The 21299-nt window shown below is 40.2% G+C and overlaps 1 protein-coding gene across 3 annotated transcripts; it reads right to left on the bottom strand.

The window, feature by feature from the left end:
• Window positions 1–333: 333 nt before the first annotated feature.
• bcl2l1 (BCL2 like 1) lies at window positions 334–20308 on the bottom strand. 3 transcript variants are annotated; one of them, XM_087781364.1, is made up of 3 exons: window positions 20258–20308; window positions 15618–16340; window positions 334–917 (listed from the first exon to the last, which is right to left on the bottom strand). In XM_087781364.1, the coding sequence occupies exons 2-3, from the start codon at window positions 16161–16163 to the stop codon at window positions 774–776; spliced, it is 690 nt and encodes a 229-aa protein (XP_087637490.1). In that variant the 5' UTR covers window positions 16164–16340; window positions 20258–20308; the 3' UTR covers window positions 334–773. The 3 variants fall into 3 exon arrangements, with proteins under 3 accessions (XP_087637490.1, XP_087637489.1, XP_087637491.1); XM_087781363.1 differs by lacking the exon at window positions 20258–20308 and adding an exon at window positions 19576–19705; XM_087781365.1 differs by lacking the exon at window positions 20258–20308 and adding an exon at window positions 18732–18864.
• Window positions 20309–21299: the final 991 nt, after the last annotated feature.

The following is a 21299-nucleotide window of genomic DNA, read 5'->3' on the forward strand; positions in this document are numbered from 1 at the left end:
CTTTAGTTGCAAATTCGGGACTAGACACTTAAAATTAGTCGCGTAAATACCGTTTGAGAAATCAATTTTAAACCAAAGAATCGAAAACTTGTTTTGAATTTTCGTATTTTTTTCATTTTCCATCCATGTAAAGAGCCAAAACAATGTCAAAAAACTTGTACCTGGGGAAATTAATTAGCATAGCTTAGCAACTAGCATTTTTCCAACTATTATAACAAATGGAAAATAAAGAGTCCAAGACATTTTTGCCCAAATATTGGCTCTAGATGTTTTAAGGAATATTCACTAGAAAGTAAAGAATATTTTCCTCCATAAAAAACACTCAACTCTGCATTCAGGATTTCTAATCTTTTATTAAACGCTTACATACTGCTCCATCAAAGTTACACGACAGAACTCAAACCCCAAACGTTTTCCCAAGTTGCGTTGCTACAATGTTTCGCGCCTTCAGTTGCTACTTTTGCGATGTTTAAACATAAGGATAACATCGAAGTCGACGACATGTTGCCGAACAAAAGGGTAGAAAAACAGGGCAACGCGTGGGGGGGGCGAATGAATGGCACATGAGACGTAATGAATACACACGTGTGTGTGTGTTCAGGGAACAGCGAATTTGTTAAAACTAAAACATGAAAACGAGAAATGATACAAAATAAAACAGTTGAAAAAAAAAAAAAAAGAAGCAAAAAATGTGCTGATAAATTAAAAACACGTGTTATGACAGTGAACGCATCAGCAACTTTTGAATGGATGTCGAAGGTGCTTATTGTTCTTCACAGACGTTTCTGGGCGATTAAAGAGCCGACCACCACTCCGGTGAGCAGGGTCATCCCGGCCAGGAACCACTTTTTGAAGCTCTCCTCCGACCTCCGGATCTCTGCCGCCGCGTCCTGACCGAAGATTTCTGCAAAGTGCTCCTGCAGGACAAGAAAAGGTTTTATTTTAGTTTGTGTGGAACATTTGTAAAGAAGAATTTTCGGTGCCTCACTTTGATTTCGTCGTCACTTTTCATGATAAATAAGGACATCTATATAAAAATATAGTCATGAACAGATAATTTGGCCCCAAATTAATACTGACAGATGTCTCAACTGTAAGAAACATCATTTTTATTCTTTCTTCAGGGCATAGTTGATTATTGGGTTTGCAACAGAATCAGATAAAACTTAAAAAGCCTCCCATCCTTAGTCAAGACGCTTATTATCTTTCATTTATATCAACGTCTGGTCAGGTGGTCAACGGCGATAAAACAATGAGTAACGATAAGAGATAAAACTTATTCTAGGTTATATATTTTAACAAAGACATCTTAAAAAAATAAATAGTCAAGTTGCCGAAAGAAGAAGTAGTGGATGAAAGAAAGTCTACGAGGACATGTTATTAAATACAATAAATTGTTGAGTTTATCATTTATTATTGTATATAAAGTTGTTTTTTTCTTATTCAAGAAGTTATACGTTTTTTGTTGAATAGTTAATGTATATTGTTGAGGTGTTTGACTTAAACCCTCAACAAGTTGTGGCTAATAATAACAAAAAAGGAATCTTATTTATTAAATTGTATTCATTTATTACCGTTCTTGTAAGACGTTTTCTATAACAGTGAATAGTTAAACACCGTCATGTTATGATACAGGCTAGTTTTATATGTCATCCCTTAAAAAACATTCATTTAAAAATGATTTAATCTTTGCTTCAAACTGTGTCTTAGCGACTGACGTAAGAACAGAACATTAAATTAACCTTTATTTGTACCACACGTTGACAGAACGACAACAAACCAGAGAAAAACCAGATGACATCATCCATTTTTAAATTACCGACACACATCTGAATCGTTTTCTTTCGACCTCATTTGGGGTCACTTTGGGAAGTCCTGACTACCATCAGGTGGATTCCCTGCAGTAAAGGTCACGACACGAAATGAGTGTTCATGCCCCCACACACACACACACACACACACACACACGGAAAAATACCATAACGGTGAATCTCATATCAAGATTACAGGCCAGAACTATTCAGCGTCTCAGAGCCGAGCAGCAACATTCTTCTCCAGCCCAGGCCTCACATTACCAAACCCCCGGAGGTCGCCCACTGAAACCATTTCCTGGAAGTGATCTGGTATTTCAGGCGGTTCGCCACAAGGAGGCGCAAGGTTCAACCAAATCCCTACAAGTGCGTACATGACAATCTGTCATAGGGTACTGAAATATTTATATTACAGCTTCAATAAAACCAATTTAATTGAATTCTAATTGTGTAAACGGAACTCACAAACTAGCACATACAAATAAAGGATTTAATTTAGTGTATTTATGTTTTATTTTAGTTTTCTGACATCAATTTCACTCATTTTATTACCATATAATCCCGTTTTTAACCAAATTCTCGTCATTTCTTTGTACATTTGTGGTGTTGCTTCATCAATTAGGCGTGACAGATTTAAGAACACAGCAGCCAGAACACGAATGACGTCACTGTTGTCACACGAGTGACTTCTATCGCAGCAATGTGGACGTTCAGGACCAGGATTGAACCACGCTGGCGTTGATGAGCTCGAAGATCCGGGGCCGGATATTATCTCTCTGCTCGTCCACGACCCCTGGATCCGTCAGAACAACCGGAGTGATAATTAAAAAATTACAGTCTGGATCATTCGGTTCATTTTCATTTTTCAGCCCCGTCCACGAGTTAAAGGAAGCGGACGTCGGCTCAGAATAATGGGTTCGACGAGGATATCAATCCTCGATCGACCCTGACGTTTCCGTGGAAGTCAACTCAAGTCTGAAATTTCTCAGAATTCTGCGGGTGTGTCAGAACTGCTTTATGATAAGGAGGCGATGACATGACGGCTCAAAAGTGTGATCTTGCACATGCTACTTCAAAAAAAATTACTGCAGCTTCCTGGAAATTCTCCGATCACAAAAAAGAATCTGCGATTTATTTTGGAAACCCTTAAATTATATTTTTTACACAAAGAGCATGAAACTAGAAGAGCTAAGAAGACACTTGTCCTAAGGCACCGAAAACAAATGTGTTTGAGGCATCCCTTGTGTTGTCTTTGGGTCAATGTGAATAGCCTCCCTGGCTTCCAGAAATACATAGTGGTGACGGTCGTTCACCTTGACCCAGAGACGACACAAGGGATACTAGAAACACATTTGTTTTCTGGGTCACTTTGACCCTGAGATAAAAAAAAGGATTAATATGGTGAATTAAGGAAAATTAGAAACAGTTTTTTTTAATATACAATCTTATTTATAATTTTTTACATGCAACTCTGTAAGTAAAGATATCAACAATTCAGAAGATGTGTAGAAGATAATTTCAGAGAATACTCTGTATGAATACTATGTATAGTACACAATACACAACACACGTGTCAAACTCATGACATATATCCGCTCAAGATAAATGTCCAAACACGGAGATCATTGAGAAATCAAACTTCATGTTAAAGGGAGTTTATAAACCGGTAACTAGCGAATATAAGTTAAACAAACTTGAGTTATCTTTATCCGTTTTTATCTGAAGGTCTGTGAAAATAACGTCGACATTAAACTGGTTCGTGGTGCAAGATATTCAAGATGGTGATCCTCAAGAAGCTTAAAAATAGCTACTTTTAGTTCACATTCCGTTCAACGTATGTCTGCAAATAGAGAGCAACACTTACATAATATCCTTGCTGCTATCGTTGTTCAACTAAAAAAACAAAAAAAAACCACACATTTACCACACGCTGTTCTTTCAGTTAAACAGGATTTCTAAGAACTAAGTTTCAACACTGCAGGGGCAGGATGTTCAGCTCTCAAGCAACAAGTGACTCTTATTTATGTAGCAATGCTTTTCACTCACAGAAGCTCTATTCATGCGCACACACTCCGCTCAGGCCAACACGACGTCAATGGGCGGAAACTTGCTTGGAAACATGAGGCCTCGTGTTGATGTTCTGACCCAATAGTCAACAAGTTCACTTCAATTCAGGAAACCAGCTTAGTCATGATGCTGAATGTTCTGTTCCCGCTTCAAACTAGCACGAATCATTAATCTACTAATGAATAAACACGACACGATGACTGGAAAAGTTTTGAAGGTTTTCCTCAGTGGGAAGTTACAGAGTAAACACACGTGAATGTTTGCCATCGATCTAACCTTCCCTCGCCTGCGGCCGGTCCGCGAGCGGATGACTGGTGTTCCTCAACAGATCAGGCTTCGCGAGAAAACCTCGTGATCTGGATGAGGATCGGTACCATCGGTGGACACCAGTATGACATCAGAGGAGGGCGAGTCTGGTTTTAATGAGGGCCCTTCCTCGGTGATGTGGTCGGGAACAATGCCAGGAATGTAGGTGTAGATGATCGAGAAGGTGACGATGACACGTCCTGCCGGCATGTCCGGACATGTAGTCATGGATCAGACATCGGAAGTACGTTCAATACCCGATAATATACTACATCCGAGGTCCAGACATACATCAGTCTGAGAAGAGATATGAGTGGTTGATGTTGGGAACTACAAGACAACGGCGATGAGGCTTTTTTTAAGGGAAAAATCTGTGGTAGATTCCAAAGTTCTGGTTTGTTATTTCCAGAAGATAAGAATGGAAAGAGGATCACGATGATCCTAGTTTGGACGGATCAAGATCTTCTTCTTCTCGTACTCTTTCACACCTTTATTACTATGCTCCCGCAGGAAATCAGGTCCTCCACGGAAGATCCACCCTTCACTCCCCAAACTTTCTTTGTTAGCCGTGGGGTGAACCGGGGATAAGGGAGAAGATTAGCTCATCAAAGACGAGATTGAAGGGAAAGTCAAGCGGCACACGGCAGCGGCGTTGCCACGGCTACGGCGAGAGCAGCTGATTAGTGCGTGCGAAGGTTGTCTGGGAAAAAAAAAAAATAGCGGAATCTTTACGGCGGATAAATTCTTCCGGCACATCGTTTATTAGCCCGGGATTTGTATTCATCAGGTCCGACCGGTCTGTTGCCACGACAGGATGAAACAATAACAAGCTCAGAAATACTGTTGAGATTTAAAAAAGTGTCGTTTAAATGACAAAATAATTGACGTAACATTAGATAATAGGGGTGTGTATCGGCGTGAATCTGGCGATACAATGTGTATCACGATACAGGGACAATGATGGAATATATTGCGATACTGTAGGGACGAAGACGGGGGTGGGCAATTCAATTTCCTCTGGGGCCACATCATATACTGCGACTGTTGTGAAGGGCCGTCAATCCAAAGGAGAGGAGCCAAGAGCTAAAATATGACAGAACAACTTGGAAAAAACAAGTAAGAATAGTAAAGAAAGAAATATCAGCATAAAATAAACCTAACTATGTCAAAACACTTTTATAAACCTTTCATGCTAAAGAAACTGATGGGAAAATAACTTTTTCCTCTAAATATGATGTCAATAATTTCGATGGCCAAGAAATATCTATATATATTTAGAGGTAATACAATAATAAATGCAATATTACATTTCAAGCTGTTGGAAATAATGTCTATGTTCTACTCAGACCTCTTGAGGGCCGCTTGAATACGGTCAAAGGGCCACATGTGGCAAAGATATATTTGTAGTAATATCGAGTACTTGACTGTGGTGTTCCACAATTTATACAATTCACACGAAGGTATCCTCTTGTCCTCAGTAGGATTTTAAAATAGTGCTGTCCAATATCAACACAATCGTGAATAGAAACGTCGCGGTATATCGCCATATTTATTATTTCCAACACTATAAGCTATACTAGCTAACTATACTATACTACTAACTCAAATATAAATGTACGTTTCAAGGTGACTCTGATCTACTCTCAGCTACCTGCAGTGGAAAGTATTACTCTATAGATGGTTAGCAGGACTAAATCCAAAGTGTATTTTATTTTCTCACTGACAGAAGGTTTACAACATGTCTTCGAGGTCTTTCCAGGATGTGTACAGCTATGAAGCAACTGGGTAGAGCACGTTAAGGTGAGGTCAACACTTTAACTTAAAATGAACTCGTCCCGAGTTAAACTTGTTCCTCTAACCAGGTGATGTCATGATCAAGTAAATCAGGAAGGAAATCAAGTCCTTGGCAAAGGTCAGCAATCACGCTCAAGTGCTTAAAAAATAAATTCCCAGAAAACCGTTGGTTCAATACGTATTGTTCTAAATTAACCATAAACAACTAGTTCATTAGTCTCCCCTGAATATTTGGCAAATCTTTTATCCAAACCAATTGCGTAAGGTTTTGATGGAATGTGACACCAGGGTCTTTGAACTCTGCTCGACATGTGAAATCATGAGTTTTGGTTACTCACCCTGGGATCACAAGATCTGTGACGCAACAACCGTCAGAAAACAGCCCCCAGCAGACTTGTCAACAATACAACTAACTAACCTGTAACACAATACTATAGTCGAATTTGGTATGGCATGGAAAATTGAAAGTATTTCCTGAAGACATAAACAAAAGTTATGACTTTGCAGGAAATTGAAAGGAAAAGTGTTTCAAGGATGGATGGTATTTGGAGCCAAAAAATGCGAGCTGAGTGGTGGGAACGAATGCATTAGTCACTTTCCTACCATGAACTATGACCAACATCCTGCCGGTAAAGGTCTTATCTCAAAATGAAACTAGTTCAGCACACAGTTTTCAAATGAGTTTTATCAAAACAATATAATAGTATTTAGAAAACTGCACTCAACAAGTGTCGGAAAAAATATAACAGTCCAGTCTTAATAGATAAAACAAATATTATAATAATGTAAAAAACTGTGCCAACCAAATCTACTCTCACAACAAAACCAGTAAAGAATAAAAATAATATCCACAATATAAGAAAACTGCCCTTAAAAGGCATAGAAGGAAAAACAGTCCACTCTAACAAAGGGTTTCTCAAGAAAAGAAACTGATCCCAGACCTCAACAGGAATGTAAAGCTGATAATAAAGAAGCAGTTTGACGGAGAAACAAAGAAGAAAAACAAGAAATAAAACGGTTTTAATCCCAGAAGATCATGAACCAACACTTCAACATGGATGTCATTGCCGACACTGGAACATGTCGACTCCACCCTACAAAGATCGACAACATCTCACTGATGTAACGGTTTATTATTATTTAACATGACTCGACCGAACAACCATGAATAAGATGAATGTCGTCATCGCATTCCTCCGCCAACAATCACCAGGAAATGGCTCAGATATCATCCAGACATTCCTCCTGACCCAGAGGACGGAATTCCTAAGAAACAAACGCTGATCCCGTCAGCGTCGTGCGGAAGAAAAACGGTGGAAATCAAACCAGTGACAAAAGAAAACTCTAAAGGAAAATTATGGAAAGCAGACGTCGCACGTGCCCGAGCTTGAAGACTTGTGCATCCATTTGTGTCTTCCTTCCTTCAAATGAGCTTCTTCTGACGCTTGTGTTGCCGTTTGTCAGAATTAATGAGATTCCCTTTGACAAGCCTTCACAGAACTCCAGCCAGAACTGGGTCCAGGAGACAGAGAGAGAAAAAAAAAAAAGGATGCTCTCATGGGAAACTGGCCATGATCCAGGAACTTAATAAAAAAATAGGCAATCTTTGGCCCCGAGAATGAGGAAGCGAGTCCGTAACTCTCCGAGGTACTTAAAAAGCTTGTCGTGACAGAAATTTCATCTTCCGAGTTTCTTTTTTTTCTTGGCAGCGACAGCCTCACCCTGGGCAGCGCTCAAGGCCGTGGAAGGAGGACGGTGGGTCGGATGATTCAACTTGTATCTACGCAAAACATCGACTTGTATTACCAGGACCTTGAGGTGGTTTTTATCATGTGTTGCACTGTTATTCTGTGTGTGTGTGTGTGAGAGTGTGCGCACACGTGCGAGTGTGCGACCATGAATTAAACAGGAGATTAATGAGTCAGGACAGAGCGGCTCAGACACCAATCTGTTCCCGCTCTGGGGGCCCCGTCTTCGCGAAGAAGAACCCAATTCTGTCAGCGGCGCAGACACCGGGATCCACCGAGAGGAGGTCCGTGCACGAAAAGAAAAGAAAGTAAGGATGCTAGGAAGGAAGGACTAGATCGTCGCAAATCCTCACCTCTAGGTCTTTGAAAAGAACAATTTGATACGTTAACATCCAATTAAATAAAAGAAAGATTTGAATAGATTTGGCAAAGAGTATCTCTTTTTTCTTCCATCCTTCCTTTTCGTTTTGCGTAGGCGCCGGAGATATCTTTGTCTCCATTGAACGCGAGCGACGGCCTTGATGCTCTTTATCGTCAGCCATGCTTTTGAATCGTGAAACACTTATCAAGGCCGATATCCAACCCCACGGTGCCGTGTTTGCTTTAACACATGCCATGAGACTCGCTAATCCCGTGATGTGCCGCAATAATCTGATCACAGATACGAGCGCGAGAGACGGTACCGTAAAAAAAAAAAGAAAAAAAAGAAAAAAGGATGGATACAGCCTAAATGAATGGAGACCGAAGCAGCGCACGGTATCGCGTGATGGGATTTTAGAACGTGCGGCAAAAAAAAGGAAGATTTAGCTGTGGGCGCACACACGGCTAAAAAAATGGAGAGAATGGAAGGAGGGAAAAAAAAAATGTGACCTGATTTCATCACTAAGCCTTGGAGAAGTGGAGCACGGGCCCCCCCATCCCATCCAGTCCAATCGTTCACCGCCATTATTGGAACCTGTGGACCCTTCCCTGTCATTAAGCTGAGTCAAGAACTTTCCTCCCAGCAACTCCTCGTCTTCATCAGCGAAGCCACATATCATTCCGTCCTCCAGAGGGAGCGAAGGAGGAGGAGGAGGAGGAAGAGGAGGAAGATGTTCTACTTATGTCTTCTGGGTCGACAGAGTTGCTGTAGTTAGCCGGTCGTACAGACACGCTCATCCATTACACAGCTGGATATCTAGTGTACGCAAACAAGAGTCTAGATGTGGCACAGACCTGTGAGTGTGAGTGTGAGTGTGAGTGTGTGTGTGTGTATTCAGGTGATTGTGGTTCATCTTAATTTAGCCAATTTAAAGCTGGGTGACGCCTTGAAGAGCTTTTCTAGAAAACATTTATCACCGATTTACGACCAAAAGTCAAGAGAACTGTTAACTAGACGACCAGAATATGACCCTACGGTCCATGAGGCGTTTGTTACCGGGGCCACAAAGAAAGAGATTATTTTTAATATTATTTCTGTTCCATTGATTATTAGTGACTGGAAGGTTGAATTCTTTTTTTTTAAAGATTAGTGCATGACTTTTGACACATTAAGATTCTCGTTTCAGTCAAGTCTACTCAAGAAATAAACCTAAAAACTAGTGAAAAATGAGTGAAACACAAACTCTATACGATTTATTTCTACTTTATAACATTTCTTCTGTGAATATAAAACAGACAAGTAGCGCAAAAAAAAGGTTGGGAACTCCTGATCCAAGTTGGGTTGAATAAATATGTAAGTGGTATAAAACACGTCTTTTTCTATAACTGGTTTAGAAAAGCACTCTACAAATATTACTTACCCATTATTATTCACTCATTACATCATCCTTACATCGACAGAAAGACAGGAAACACCCAGGACAGTCATCAGACTCAGTCATTCTTACTGTCTTAGTTGTTATTTTAGCTTCAAACTGGAGTTTTATGACAATTGCATTCCATTCAAGCTCGATTATGATCATGCAATGTTGTGCAAGGATGTCGATATTCTGGAGGAACAATACAAAATAAACAGGTAGTTGGTACTAAACATTATTGATATTAAAAAAAGAGAAGGAAAATTGGATCAACTGGATTGGAGTTTGAAACTTAAATGGATGATTAATTTTAATTCACGGCTCAGGACCAGAGGAGAGAAATCTTTTCAGGCTGTTGCTCCTAAGCTTTGGAACAATCTTCCTCTCTCTTTGCGCTTGATGGATCTACTGACTCCTTTAAGAAACACCTTAATACGTTTCTATTTGTTCAGGCTTTTCCTTGATTTTCTGGAACTCCTGTTGTGTTATCAGTTTTATCTTGATCTTTAAAGTATATACTTTTTTGAGTATTGTTTTGATTGTTAAAGCGCTTTGTGACCCTGGTCTGGAAAAGCGCTATACAAATAAATATTACTTACTTACCTTTATCATCTCAAAATAAGTCTATAAGACAATATTATACTTTTTTGACTATTTATTACTCATGTCTAAAAAAAAACAAGCAAGTTATATTCAAAGTTGACAATGGCTGTAATTTTCTCATTTTCTATTATTATTTTTGGCATTTATTAAGCATTTACTGCAATTAAAGTAATTAAAAAAAAAAACTATAAGACTGCATCATTTGTGTGTTATCTTATTCAATTCTTTTCCGTTTTGTTGCGTTTACATCACTGGCATCAAAAGTTTCTTATTCTGTTTTTGTCCCTTTTTATTTAATGCGTTACAATTAGAAGATTGAAAATATCATATAAATATATGGTGAGATTTCAGAAAGAAAAAGAAAATTGCTTTGTTATAGTGTCATTATCGCTTTAAAACACAAGTTTTTTTCTTAAACTTTCGCCGTATGGTTAAGCTCCTATATTTCCTACCTACTTTATTTTGGTTCAACAGATGCTCAAAACGACAACATCTGTTTTATTGTCACAAATATTTATAAAAATACCAAAAACAAAAACAACTTGGGCCATGTCGAGAAAAAAAATCCGATGAGCGCACGACGACATCCATCACACGCCTAAAAAAACAAGCGACAAATCCCTGAAGTTCTCGTTATGAAGCCGGAGACTGATGTACACAATCTGTTAAATGCCAGTTTTTAGACGCACACCGGTGCACACACACACACACACACATGTTCCCTCCAACTCCAGCGTCGAAATTTGACAGATCATGAAACGCACAAGCCCAAACAGATGTGCGGCGGCGGCGTTCACAAAAGCGACGCCTCCACGGATGGATAGCTGAAATCGTGTAAGAACATTTTGTGAGAGGGGTATGGGGGGGGGATTCAATCTGCATAAAGCCCAGCCACCGACGCACACGCCAGCACTTATTGAGCGCACACAACAAAAGTGGCTGCTATTGATCCGATGCTCGCGGGGATAGCATTGTCCCACTGCGGGTGGATTACATTTGCGTTAAGAAGGGAGTCGGAGGAACGTCGCGTTTTTTTTTAGATCGGCGACACCTGTGGACAACAAACGCAATGACAAAGAAATATACGTGTGTTTTGTTTTGCGCCATCACGGGTTCTTTTGTTTGCGTCACGTGACTCGCTGTCCCCCCCTCTCCCCGCCACCGCCGTGACACGGTCAACAAACCCAGATAATTAGAAATACTCGCGTCGTCAATCTCTCGCCACCGTCGGACGCTTTTTAAGGATAAATCCATAGATTGATTTGTTGGAAATGAGACGACGATAAACGGTAAATATTGTTCACGGGGGGGCGGCGTGACAGCCAGAGAGTGATCAACACCATCGTGATTTTATTTTGAAAAGCACGGGACGGAGGAACGATGGAGTCGTTAATGATCACGAGGGTCTGGGCGGATATAAAGGAGTCAAAAATGATGAATTGCGCCGGAGAATTCCGGAGACCAGGAGAGCTCTTTAGACGGGGGGAGTGGAAGAAAAAAAAGAAGAAAATCGATCGGAGTGAGGTTAAGACAGAGATGGACGGATGTAGCGAGGATGAAAGGTGGAGGGAGAAGGAGGTGGAGGAGGGCGAGGAGGGTCCCGGGGGTGAGATTTGCTCCTCGGCTCTGGTAGGGCCGTCTGACAGACGACGACTCCGAGGATCTAACTTACCATCCTATGTGCATGTTAATTACTGGGGGGGGGGGAGACGAGGGGGGAGACGAGGGTGAGAGTAAATAGGTCTGTCAGGGAGAACGACACAAAGAAAAGCTCAGGTGTTGCCTCTCCTCATAACAAGTGCTTCCCCGAGATTATATATGTTGTCATCGAGCAAACAAAGAATTCAGATTTCACATTAATCACGGCAGATTAAACAGAGTCAAAAACTTGCACTATAAAGCCCCTAACTATTAAAACATAATAATCCCTCTAAAGATCAATAATACATACTCGAAAAAAAATTAATGGAAGTTATTCATTAAGGGACTATTTTCGGGGGCAGATTAACCCATAAATCCATGAATATTTCAGCGTTAATTAGGGCACAAGGAGAACATAAAGGAACGTTAACTGGAGGCGGCGCCGAAGAGCGTTTTTAAGGATGAATAGGAATATTGAACATTAAATACGCTGACAAAATAAAAAGGGTATTGCTCCTCAATTTCGGCCACTTTAAGTCAAGACCCGTCGAGCGTGGCGCCCTTTAAATGAGTTTGCCCTTTATAAGTCTGTCAACGTGGGGAAAAAAGAAAAAAAAAACATGTTTTCCCTCGTCGCGGGTCGAGATATTATTCAAGTCTAATTGGTAATAACCCTGTACTCTCACCCCGAGGCTCCATCTCTACTGAGTAATCACGGCCGTCGTCTGCTCGCCCGAGAAGTGGCGTTATTAGGTGGATGGGCGACGCCTCCCCCTGTCTGTCTGCCACAGCTTTATTACGCCACAATCTATGGCTGAAGCCAGCCCCGGCGCTGGATCTGTCGGAGTATATTTGTCTTCACTCCCGGGACACACCGGCAGATATCGCAGCGTCCCGGCCCGAGCAAATGAGCTCCAGCGGGATCATTTACACTCTGGCTTTATCAATTTTTGGAGACAAGCAAACGCAGCTTTACGTTCCAAAATTGTTCACACGAATCCAGTGAAGGTGTTTCAAGGAGAACAAGTGGACAATTCAAGCCATTAGAAATATTAACCTGGAAACAAAATCACGTTAAATTTGTACATAAATATAATCTTTTTAATGCTTTTTCTTTCTAAAGATGTTTAAATTAGAATTATTTTTGTGTATAAGACAGAGCCAGACAATACTAAACATGCAAAAATAGTGTGACACTAAATATATTCTGCTTATACTGACGGAAAAAAAACACTGTCAATTTTCATTATGATATGAATTTTGATATACGTCAATGTTACTGAACTACAGAATAATACTAGTTGCACATGATAGATACTTATTGAACGCTTATATTTAATGCATTTTATTTTTGCAAACCATTTTCTCTTCCCTTATAAAGTGTAGTTTAAACCATCAGTGTTTTAAGACCATGTTATGATTAAACACAGAAGGAAACAGACATGAAAAAAGGGTTAAAAACAGGATTGAAAAATACAATATTAACTTAAAGCTATCCAATTAAAAAAAAAACGTAAAGCTTTTTGTTATATATTCTATTCTCCATTTTACCCACTTTATAACACGTTAAAAATGACAGCTACTTTAAATAAAACTTGGCAAATATTTCTTGCCACTGTGAAGAAGTGAGATCATATTTAGAAAACAAAAAGGTTATTTTATTTCCTTTTTATTTTGATGAACGGTTTATAAATATATCATTGGCATAGTAAGGTTAATTTTATGTGCATTTCCTTGTTTTCTCCACTTGCTTTGGTGAATAAAATAAAAGTTTCTCCATTATATTTTGGCTCTTTGTCCCTCACAACAGTCATAATATAACAACATGTGGCCTCGGACACACTGTCAGTGCTGAAAAAGTCGCTCGTCTCCTCAAGTCTTCACTAGTTCTGGAGCAGCCGGGTGACAAATAACCTTCGCTGCTCCTGCGCAGACTAATATTTCATCAGCTGGAACAGAGGGCACACCTGCCTCACAGCTATACTTCACACCCCAGAGTCTGCCGCCGGCGCCGTCCCTGTGCGAGGAGGCGTCGGGGGGGACGCCGGCGAGGAAGTAGGAGAGACCTCGGCAAGAAACCTACCGAGGTGCAGAAAAAGATCTTGACTTCTTTGATCGCACAAACAAAAAAAAAAAAAAAACTACGAGTGTGTAGGTGGGGTACACGGGACGAGCCCTGCATTAGAATCAAGAAAAGTCATTCAACCTTTTTTTTTTTTCTTCGTCTGGTTTACACGCGACCACATACCACGCAACCTCTGTCGGGAACTCCAGTGACAGGTTGATGCTTGAAGAACACGTCAAGTTAAACATTCATCATATGAAATCATCCCTCTCTCTTTCTCTCTCTCTCCCTCTATCTCTCTCTCTCTCCATCGGCAGGTGGATAAACAGAGGCACAGACTGTCCACAGGGATTTCTGTCTAGCTTTGCAGTTTAGCCACCGACAGTCAGTTTCCATAGGACCGACCTTTGACCTGCAGCACGAGAGTGAAAATAATCAGAACCCCCTGCACCCCCCCGCAACCCCAACAGTCCACCCACGAGCACAAAGAAAGCGTCTGACTCTCGCCTCAGCACAAACACCACAACAAGGACACACGAGGGGAAACTGGACGCATGGGTGCCACGAGCCAATCAGGTGAGCAGATTAACAAAACAAAGCGCTCGCTGTTGAAAGCCCAGGACTTCGTCCAGCGATCCCGGGGAGAGAACGCCACAGAGCCCCCCCGATGGAAGTCTGTAATGCCCGGCGATCAATTAGAGCAGCTGACACCCCGTCATATCTCACCTTCGTGATTGGAACAACACTTTACTATTTTCCACGTCGTAGACGTGTGAAGCTACTGTTTCCTCAGTGATGCTTGTTCTACAAGTGATGAACGCTAAATATAAACATATTAATGCTTATATTTCCGTCAGCTATATTTGTGTGGAGGGATCTTCAGGGAACCCCCCGCCCCCCCCATTGTTATTGATTACGCTTTAGATCAACACAAACAAAATGGTGACCGTAGTTGGCGTGAATCATCATGAATCATTTCCTCGAAATGAAACTTACTACACAGAACTATCATCATGAGCATGTCTTAAATTAGCAGAAATAGGAAATAAAGATGTTCTAGGTTTTAAGAGAAAGAAGAAGAAGCAGAAATAAATCTAAGGGGTGAGGTTTGATAACTGTTTTTTACAGGTTTCAGCTGATGATCCGAACGTCAAGGTGCTTCTTAGTTGTAGAAATCAGGATATCGCTCTAATTTTAGACATTTTAAGACATAAAGTAACCATCGAAGCAACATATTTCAGTCTCAAAATGACCAGAAAAGCCATTTTTTAACTAAAGGAAAATACCTCAACATTGACTCAAACATTAAAAAAAGATGTTAATGCAACTAGTGATGGTCTGATGAGTCCACTAGATGGCAATCTCTGCACTCTTTGTTATTGAACACCAGTTCTAATGGAACCTCACATCCTTTTTAAACTGATGGCGCCACCTACTGACCTCTAAACAACACGACACTGCTTCATGAAGCTTCATTAGTCCATCATCACTATGCAAAATAATTCCACGTATTTATGGAGTCGACAGTCAACAACAGTCATTTCTTGTCGATTCAAATGGGTGCGTGGTACAAATAAAGGTATATTCGTTAGTTAAAATAGGATTAATAAGAAAATGAGATGAAAAGTACCTCATACGAGATGATATCTAGACAGTTTCCATGTTTTCTTGATCATAATCACTCAATAGTCCTGACAAAAACATTGTTTTTCCACGAACAAAGCTGCCGTTGTCGTCGACAACAGTAGATCACACAACAAAGAAATACATTTACACAGAGAGTCTAAATACAGCAGTAACTCACCCATCCTCCTTGGCTGTCGATCCACGGCTGAATATGTTCGTCCAGGTAGACGGTCATCCACTCTACGATCCGGCTCACCAGCGGCGTCATCTCCTTCTCCACGCACTCCACGCACAGGGCGCCGCCGAACACAAAAAGACCTACGATGCGGCCCCAGTTGACGCCGTCCCGGAACACCTCGTCCATCACGCTGGCGAAGCTCTGGTAGGCGGTGGCCGGCGTGATGTGGAGCTGGTTGTGCAGGTCGTTGAACGCCCGGGAGAACCTCAGCTCGAACTCGTTGGCCGAGTCCCGGATGGCGTCCTTCACCGCGTCTAGGTTCGTGGGTATCCTCCCGTCGGGCCTGGGCGAGGCCGGCGGCGTCCCGGGACTCGTGCCGTTAAAGGTTCCGTTGGCGTGCGCCGCTAAACCCTGCTCCTCCCCGGACTCCTCCCGTCGGTCAGTCCTGTGCGAGGGTTCCAACAGTTCCATGTGGTTGACCAGGTGGTTGCTCCCCGACAGTTTGTAGCCCACGTAGAACACGACAAGTTGTCGGTTTTGAGACATTTTTTTTTTTGTGTTCAGTTTATTCTGGATTTATCCGACTTGCTTCTCGAAAAAGCGCTTCTCGGTTCCGGCCCGCCGTTGATACGAAACCCTCCCGAATCAGACCACCATGGCCCGCTGGTACCCAGAGGACACTTGGGGGGTAAACTTCGAGCTCGCAGAAGGCTGACAAATCAGCTGCAAAGACAAGAGGAAGAAGGTCAAAACTGGTCTGGACGAAGCATCCCCTGGTGTGAGTGCTTGTACACAGACAAGAGCTACTTTTTTTTTTTTTTAAGTTGAGATTACACTCAAGTTTAATTTGGACAGGTGTGGTCAAAGTGCACCTTTAATTGGGCTGGTACATATGGAGCAGATGGCAGTGTAATAAATGAGAAGACAGCAGACGGTGGTGTGTGTGTTGGTGTGTGTGTGTCTGTGTTAGCAGGATCCAGGCAAGATTGTTGGACGACTTCATGACGGTTGCTGTTCATTATTATTGAAGCTGAACAGAGAAGATCAAACAAGAGTATTTGAATATTAGTACCTTGTGACTTCTCGTAAAGTTTCTAAAGGTCATGAGATTCGTTCGCCAGTCGTCAAGTCCCTCGATTTGTCACAAATACTTCAAAAACATCTACAGGAACAATGTAAATGACGCTCATTTTTTGGTTTATTTATTAACGTAGTTGCATTATTAGCAAGAAAATATTAGAAATCGAACTATTTTTAATCCGATTTTTACTTGTAAATTATTTTTATCTTCAAGATTCAAACTATAGTATTTGTCTGTATTTTTTCTAACACACAATTGAATCCATTTGTAAATAAGTAAGTAAGTAATTTTATTTATATAGCGCTTTTCCAGACCAGGGTCACAAAGAGCTTAAACAATCAAAACAATATTCAATAAAGTATATACTTTAAAGATCAAGATAAAACTGATAACACAACAGGAGTTCCAGAAAATCAAGGAAAAGCCTGAACAAATAGAAACGTCTTAAGATGTTTCTTAAAGGAGTCAGTAGATCCATCAAGCGCAAAGAGAGAGGAAGATCGTTCCAAAGCTTATCGTGTCAAATATCCAGATATTAAATACATTTTCTTTTTACTAAAAAGTGTAGAATGGGGTAGAATTTCAGAGTCTTGATATTCCTTGTTGATTTGAATGAATGTGTGGTACAAAAAAAAGGTTATTTTTGTTCGTACAAAACAAATATGATCAGATATCTAGATATTATCTATGTTTTCTTGATCATAAACACTTTATCTTCTACAGCAATAGCCTGACTGTTTTCTCTTCTCACACAGGAGTTACTACTTGATTGAAAAACATTGTTTAGCAACAACAACCTCTAAACCTAGTTGCATTCTGAGTAAACACAGATGAAAAAGTGATCAAACAACAGTCATAAATCAATGTACACCACATGCCAAAAAAGTGATGACAGTTAAGTATATCCACAAACAATCACTGTCGCTGTTTACTCATATTGACGCAATGCTGACGGCGAGCACAGCAATGACTACAAAAAAATCAATTTGATCACAAAGAGAAAATGGGAAACCGATCAATACCTCCTCTAGGAATGTGAGTTTATCCTAAAAAAAAAAAAAGATACTAAATAAGCTGACAGATGATAAAAGAGTGAGGGTTTGACCCCCATTGTTGTTGATGGTCGACCAACACCACTTTATTATTCTAAAGAATACATCAGTTTATGATGTCAAAAAAACGTGTTACTTTCATTTAAAATATAAATATAGTTTAATGTTTCAATTTAGAATGCAATTGAGTAAGGTAAGGTAAAACTTTATTGATCCCTCAAGAGGTCTCCTTCGGGAAATTGTTTTTTTCCATAGCCACAGAAAATACAGCAATTTTTCATAAAAAATAAATAAAATAAAATAAGAACAAGAACATAAAGATAAAGAACATAGATCAAAGAAAAACAACAAAGACAAAATATATGTAATAATGTAAAAGTACAAATATACTTCATAATGCAATGTCTGCAGAGATATACAAGTGGGTTTTGTTCCGTCTATACACACATATATATGCATATATATTTAAAAAATGCATTTTGTTTTGGTCTTCAGTCGTCAAACAGAAGCATAACACGTGTGAACCTGAAGTGTCCGCCCTAAGATAATATGCGGGTTTGACCTTTCATACAAAGAATACAATAAAGAATAAAGATCCTGTGTGTGAGACGTTCAGGGTTATTACATAATGCTCACTTTCTAAACAGCACGTGGCAATAACAACTCGTAAAAACAATATTTAAGGTAAGATTTAAAATAAACATATATTATTATTTCAGGCGCTGACTTGTTGACGGACACTGAGGAGCAGTGTTCACAACAGCCACATGGTCCCTGGATCCAAACACGTGGTTTTGGTTTTAGGACTTCCAAAGTACAACACCAGCACCTGAACGCAACATTGCTCTTAATACATCGCAGTGACACGTTTAAAAACGGTATGTTTTTCAGATTAAAAACAAAAAAACGTGACGCAAACATGTTTATAAATTCAAAAACAACACTTTTCGTCCCTCAGCTAAAAAAAAAAAAACGTCTTACCAGAAGCTCCGTAACGTTTGTCAATAAGTTCGCGACAGTTCCTGTCCGTCCGCACAATAGCTGTCAAAATAAAGGAATGCGTGGATCGAGTGTGTTTGAGCGGATGTTCTCCACCAGTCTGTCGCGCCCCCGAAGATTCCATCCCTTTCTCTTACGTAACACCGACGCGTTCAGGGGCAGCTCGGAAAACCCAGACGCGACCCGAGCAACCAATGTGATTTTTGAATATAAACATTTATTTTAACCCGGTAAATATCGGTGATTTGAAAGTATATCGACGTAGTAGTTTATTTGCTTTAATATCGTTTAAAAAAATACTTTTTGTATACGTTTAATTTCAATCTAGAATAATATCCAGCTTTATTTTATTAATAAATACACGTTTATTTAAAAAAAAAAAATAGTTTTGGGGCCTTGAAAGGGAACGTTGTGGCGTCCAAGCTTTTTGATGGCGACTATTGAATAAAACAACGCCTTCATATTTTAAAACATGCAACAATGAATATAAAAACAGTTTTTGTTTCCAGTCGTTTTTTCCGAGCCTCGCACGAATAATACAGTAGCTGCCTTTTTAAAAACATGGCCGAGTTTTTTACTTATTATTACAAAAGACTCTTTTATTTTATCATTGAAAGCGTTTTTTCCGCAAATAAACGATGCAACAGGATGTTAATATAAATATTAAATATGATTTACGAGGTTAAATCCGTGGATCTATATCTCGCTGGAGCTCCTTCCTCTTTACCCAGCGAGACATCCACCATGTCTGGCGTCAGAGCTCCACACACACACACACACACACACGCCGGCAAACACTGGGGTTCTACAAACAAAAGCGTCTTACTTTCACGACGGACAGCCTTAGAACCATGACTGAGGGGTGTACCGTGCAGACTACGGGAAGAATAATCCGGTCATTTCTTCGACGCCGAGAACCATTGAGAGCCAGCGAGTGGCTTCCGAGAGAACCGCCCACCGCGCGTCTCTTCCGCTCGTCCGACAACCCGCCCCGAGTGTAGCACGAACTGTGTGTAATAACAATAATAATTTTAAAACAATTAAATAAAAAAGAATAATAATAAAAAAGTGTACTAACTAGCTAAAACACGATTTTTTTTTATTATTATCAGTTAATAACGTCATTTGAACCCTGACCCCTGACCTTGCCTTCTGTTATATTGTTCCCATTGAAATATGAACTTTTAAGGAAACCACAAAAAGAAAAAAAAAAAAAAGACGCTTCAATAATGGTCTCCATGGTAACCTTTGTTACCCCCTAAAAAACGTAGCGTCAGGCGGAGTGGCGGTTTTTTTTCGACAGTGCCCCCTCGTGGACTCGCGCGTTTTAAACAGCTAACTTTAGCGTCATTATTTTTTAAATGTCAAAAAAATGTTTTTAAATAAATGCGATAATATTATTTTTTAATATATTCGTTTTAATCAAAACTTCTTAATATAGTATAGTATAGCTTTATCCGATATATATATATTTTTTTTAAGTAATCAATGTTTAAAAGGTTACTTACCGATTTCAAGAGCTGGTTGGAGGAGGTTTTGTTAACCATATCAAAAAAGTCGGAAAGAGACTGACTTCTGTACGGAATATGGTATTTATAGCGCATCAATAGCTCATTGTGACGTCACCGTTTAACCCTCAGCAGCCAATCAGGGATTGCCAATTTATCTCATCGTGATTAAAGAGTGAAACAGAATATCATAAGGATCTTACAAAATATATATATATATATATTAGGTTAGGTAGAACTTTAGGTTAGGTAGAACTTATTGATCCCTCAGGAGGTCTCCTTCAGGAAATTGTTTTTAGACACAGAAAATACAGCAATTTTTCATAAAAAATAAAAATAAGAACAAGAACAAAGAGAAATAAAGAGAAGTGTAAACATAAAGATAAAGAACATATATCAAAGACAAACAACAAAGACAAAGGATACAAAGAATAACATAGAACAGAATGGCAAGATACTTTCACTCCACTCCTGCCCCCGAACTCAGAATTGTACAATTTAATAGCCTGAGGAATGAATGAGTCCTTGAGTCTATTAGTATTGCATCTGAGAAGGAGCATTTGTGCTCCATCTGCTTCTCTGCTCACTGATGACAGTGTTCAGAGGATGACTGTCATCCTCCATGATGGACAGTAGTTTGTCCAGTGATCTCCTCCCAGCAACTGTCACCAGTGAGTCCAGCTTCATGCCAACCACAGAGGACACTGGAATGATCCTCCTGGACACATTCTTACCACAGCATAGAACAGGACACTTGCCACCACAGACTGGTAGAACATGCAGAGGAGCTTCCTGCAGATGTTAAATGATCGGAGCCTCCTCAGAAAGTACAGTCTACTCTGAACTTTCTTATACACATGGTCTGTGTTGCAGGACCAGTTTACTGTCCAGCCACACACCGAGGTACTTATAGTTGTCAACTATCTCCACCTCGTTGCCTCTCATGGATACTGAAACGTGGCTTCGTCCTGGACCTCCCGAAGTCCAAGACCAGCTCCTTGGTCTTTAGGTGTTCAGCTGCAAGTGGTTCCTCTCACTCCAG

The sequence above is a fragment of the Callionymus lyra genome, chromosome 19 (genome assembly GCF_982586985.1).
Source record: "Callionymus lyra chromosome 19, fCalLyr1.hap1.1, whole genome shotgun sequence".
NCBI classification, from domain to species: Eukaryota; Metazoa; Chordata; class Actinopteri; order Syngnathiformes; family Callionymidae; genus Callionymus; species Callionymus lyra.

Bases quoted from the DNA above. Each gene is read 5' to 3' on its own strand.
- bcl2l1 (XM_087781364.1), bottom strand. From the start codon at position 16,163: ATGTCTCAAAACCGACAACTTGTCGTGTTCTACGTGGGCTACAAACTG. The intron at 918-15,617 runs GTGAGTTACTGC...CTTGTCCTGCAG, and splicing joins TCGACAGCCAAGGAGGATGG to GAGCACTTTGCAGAAATCTT.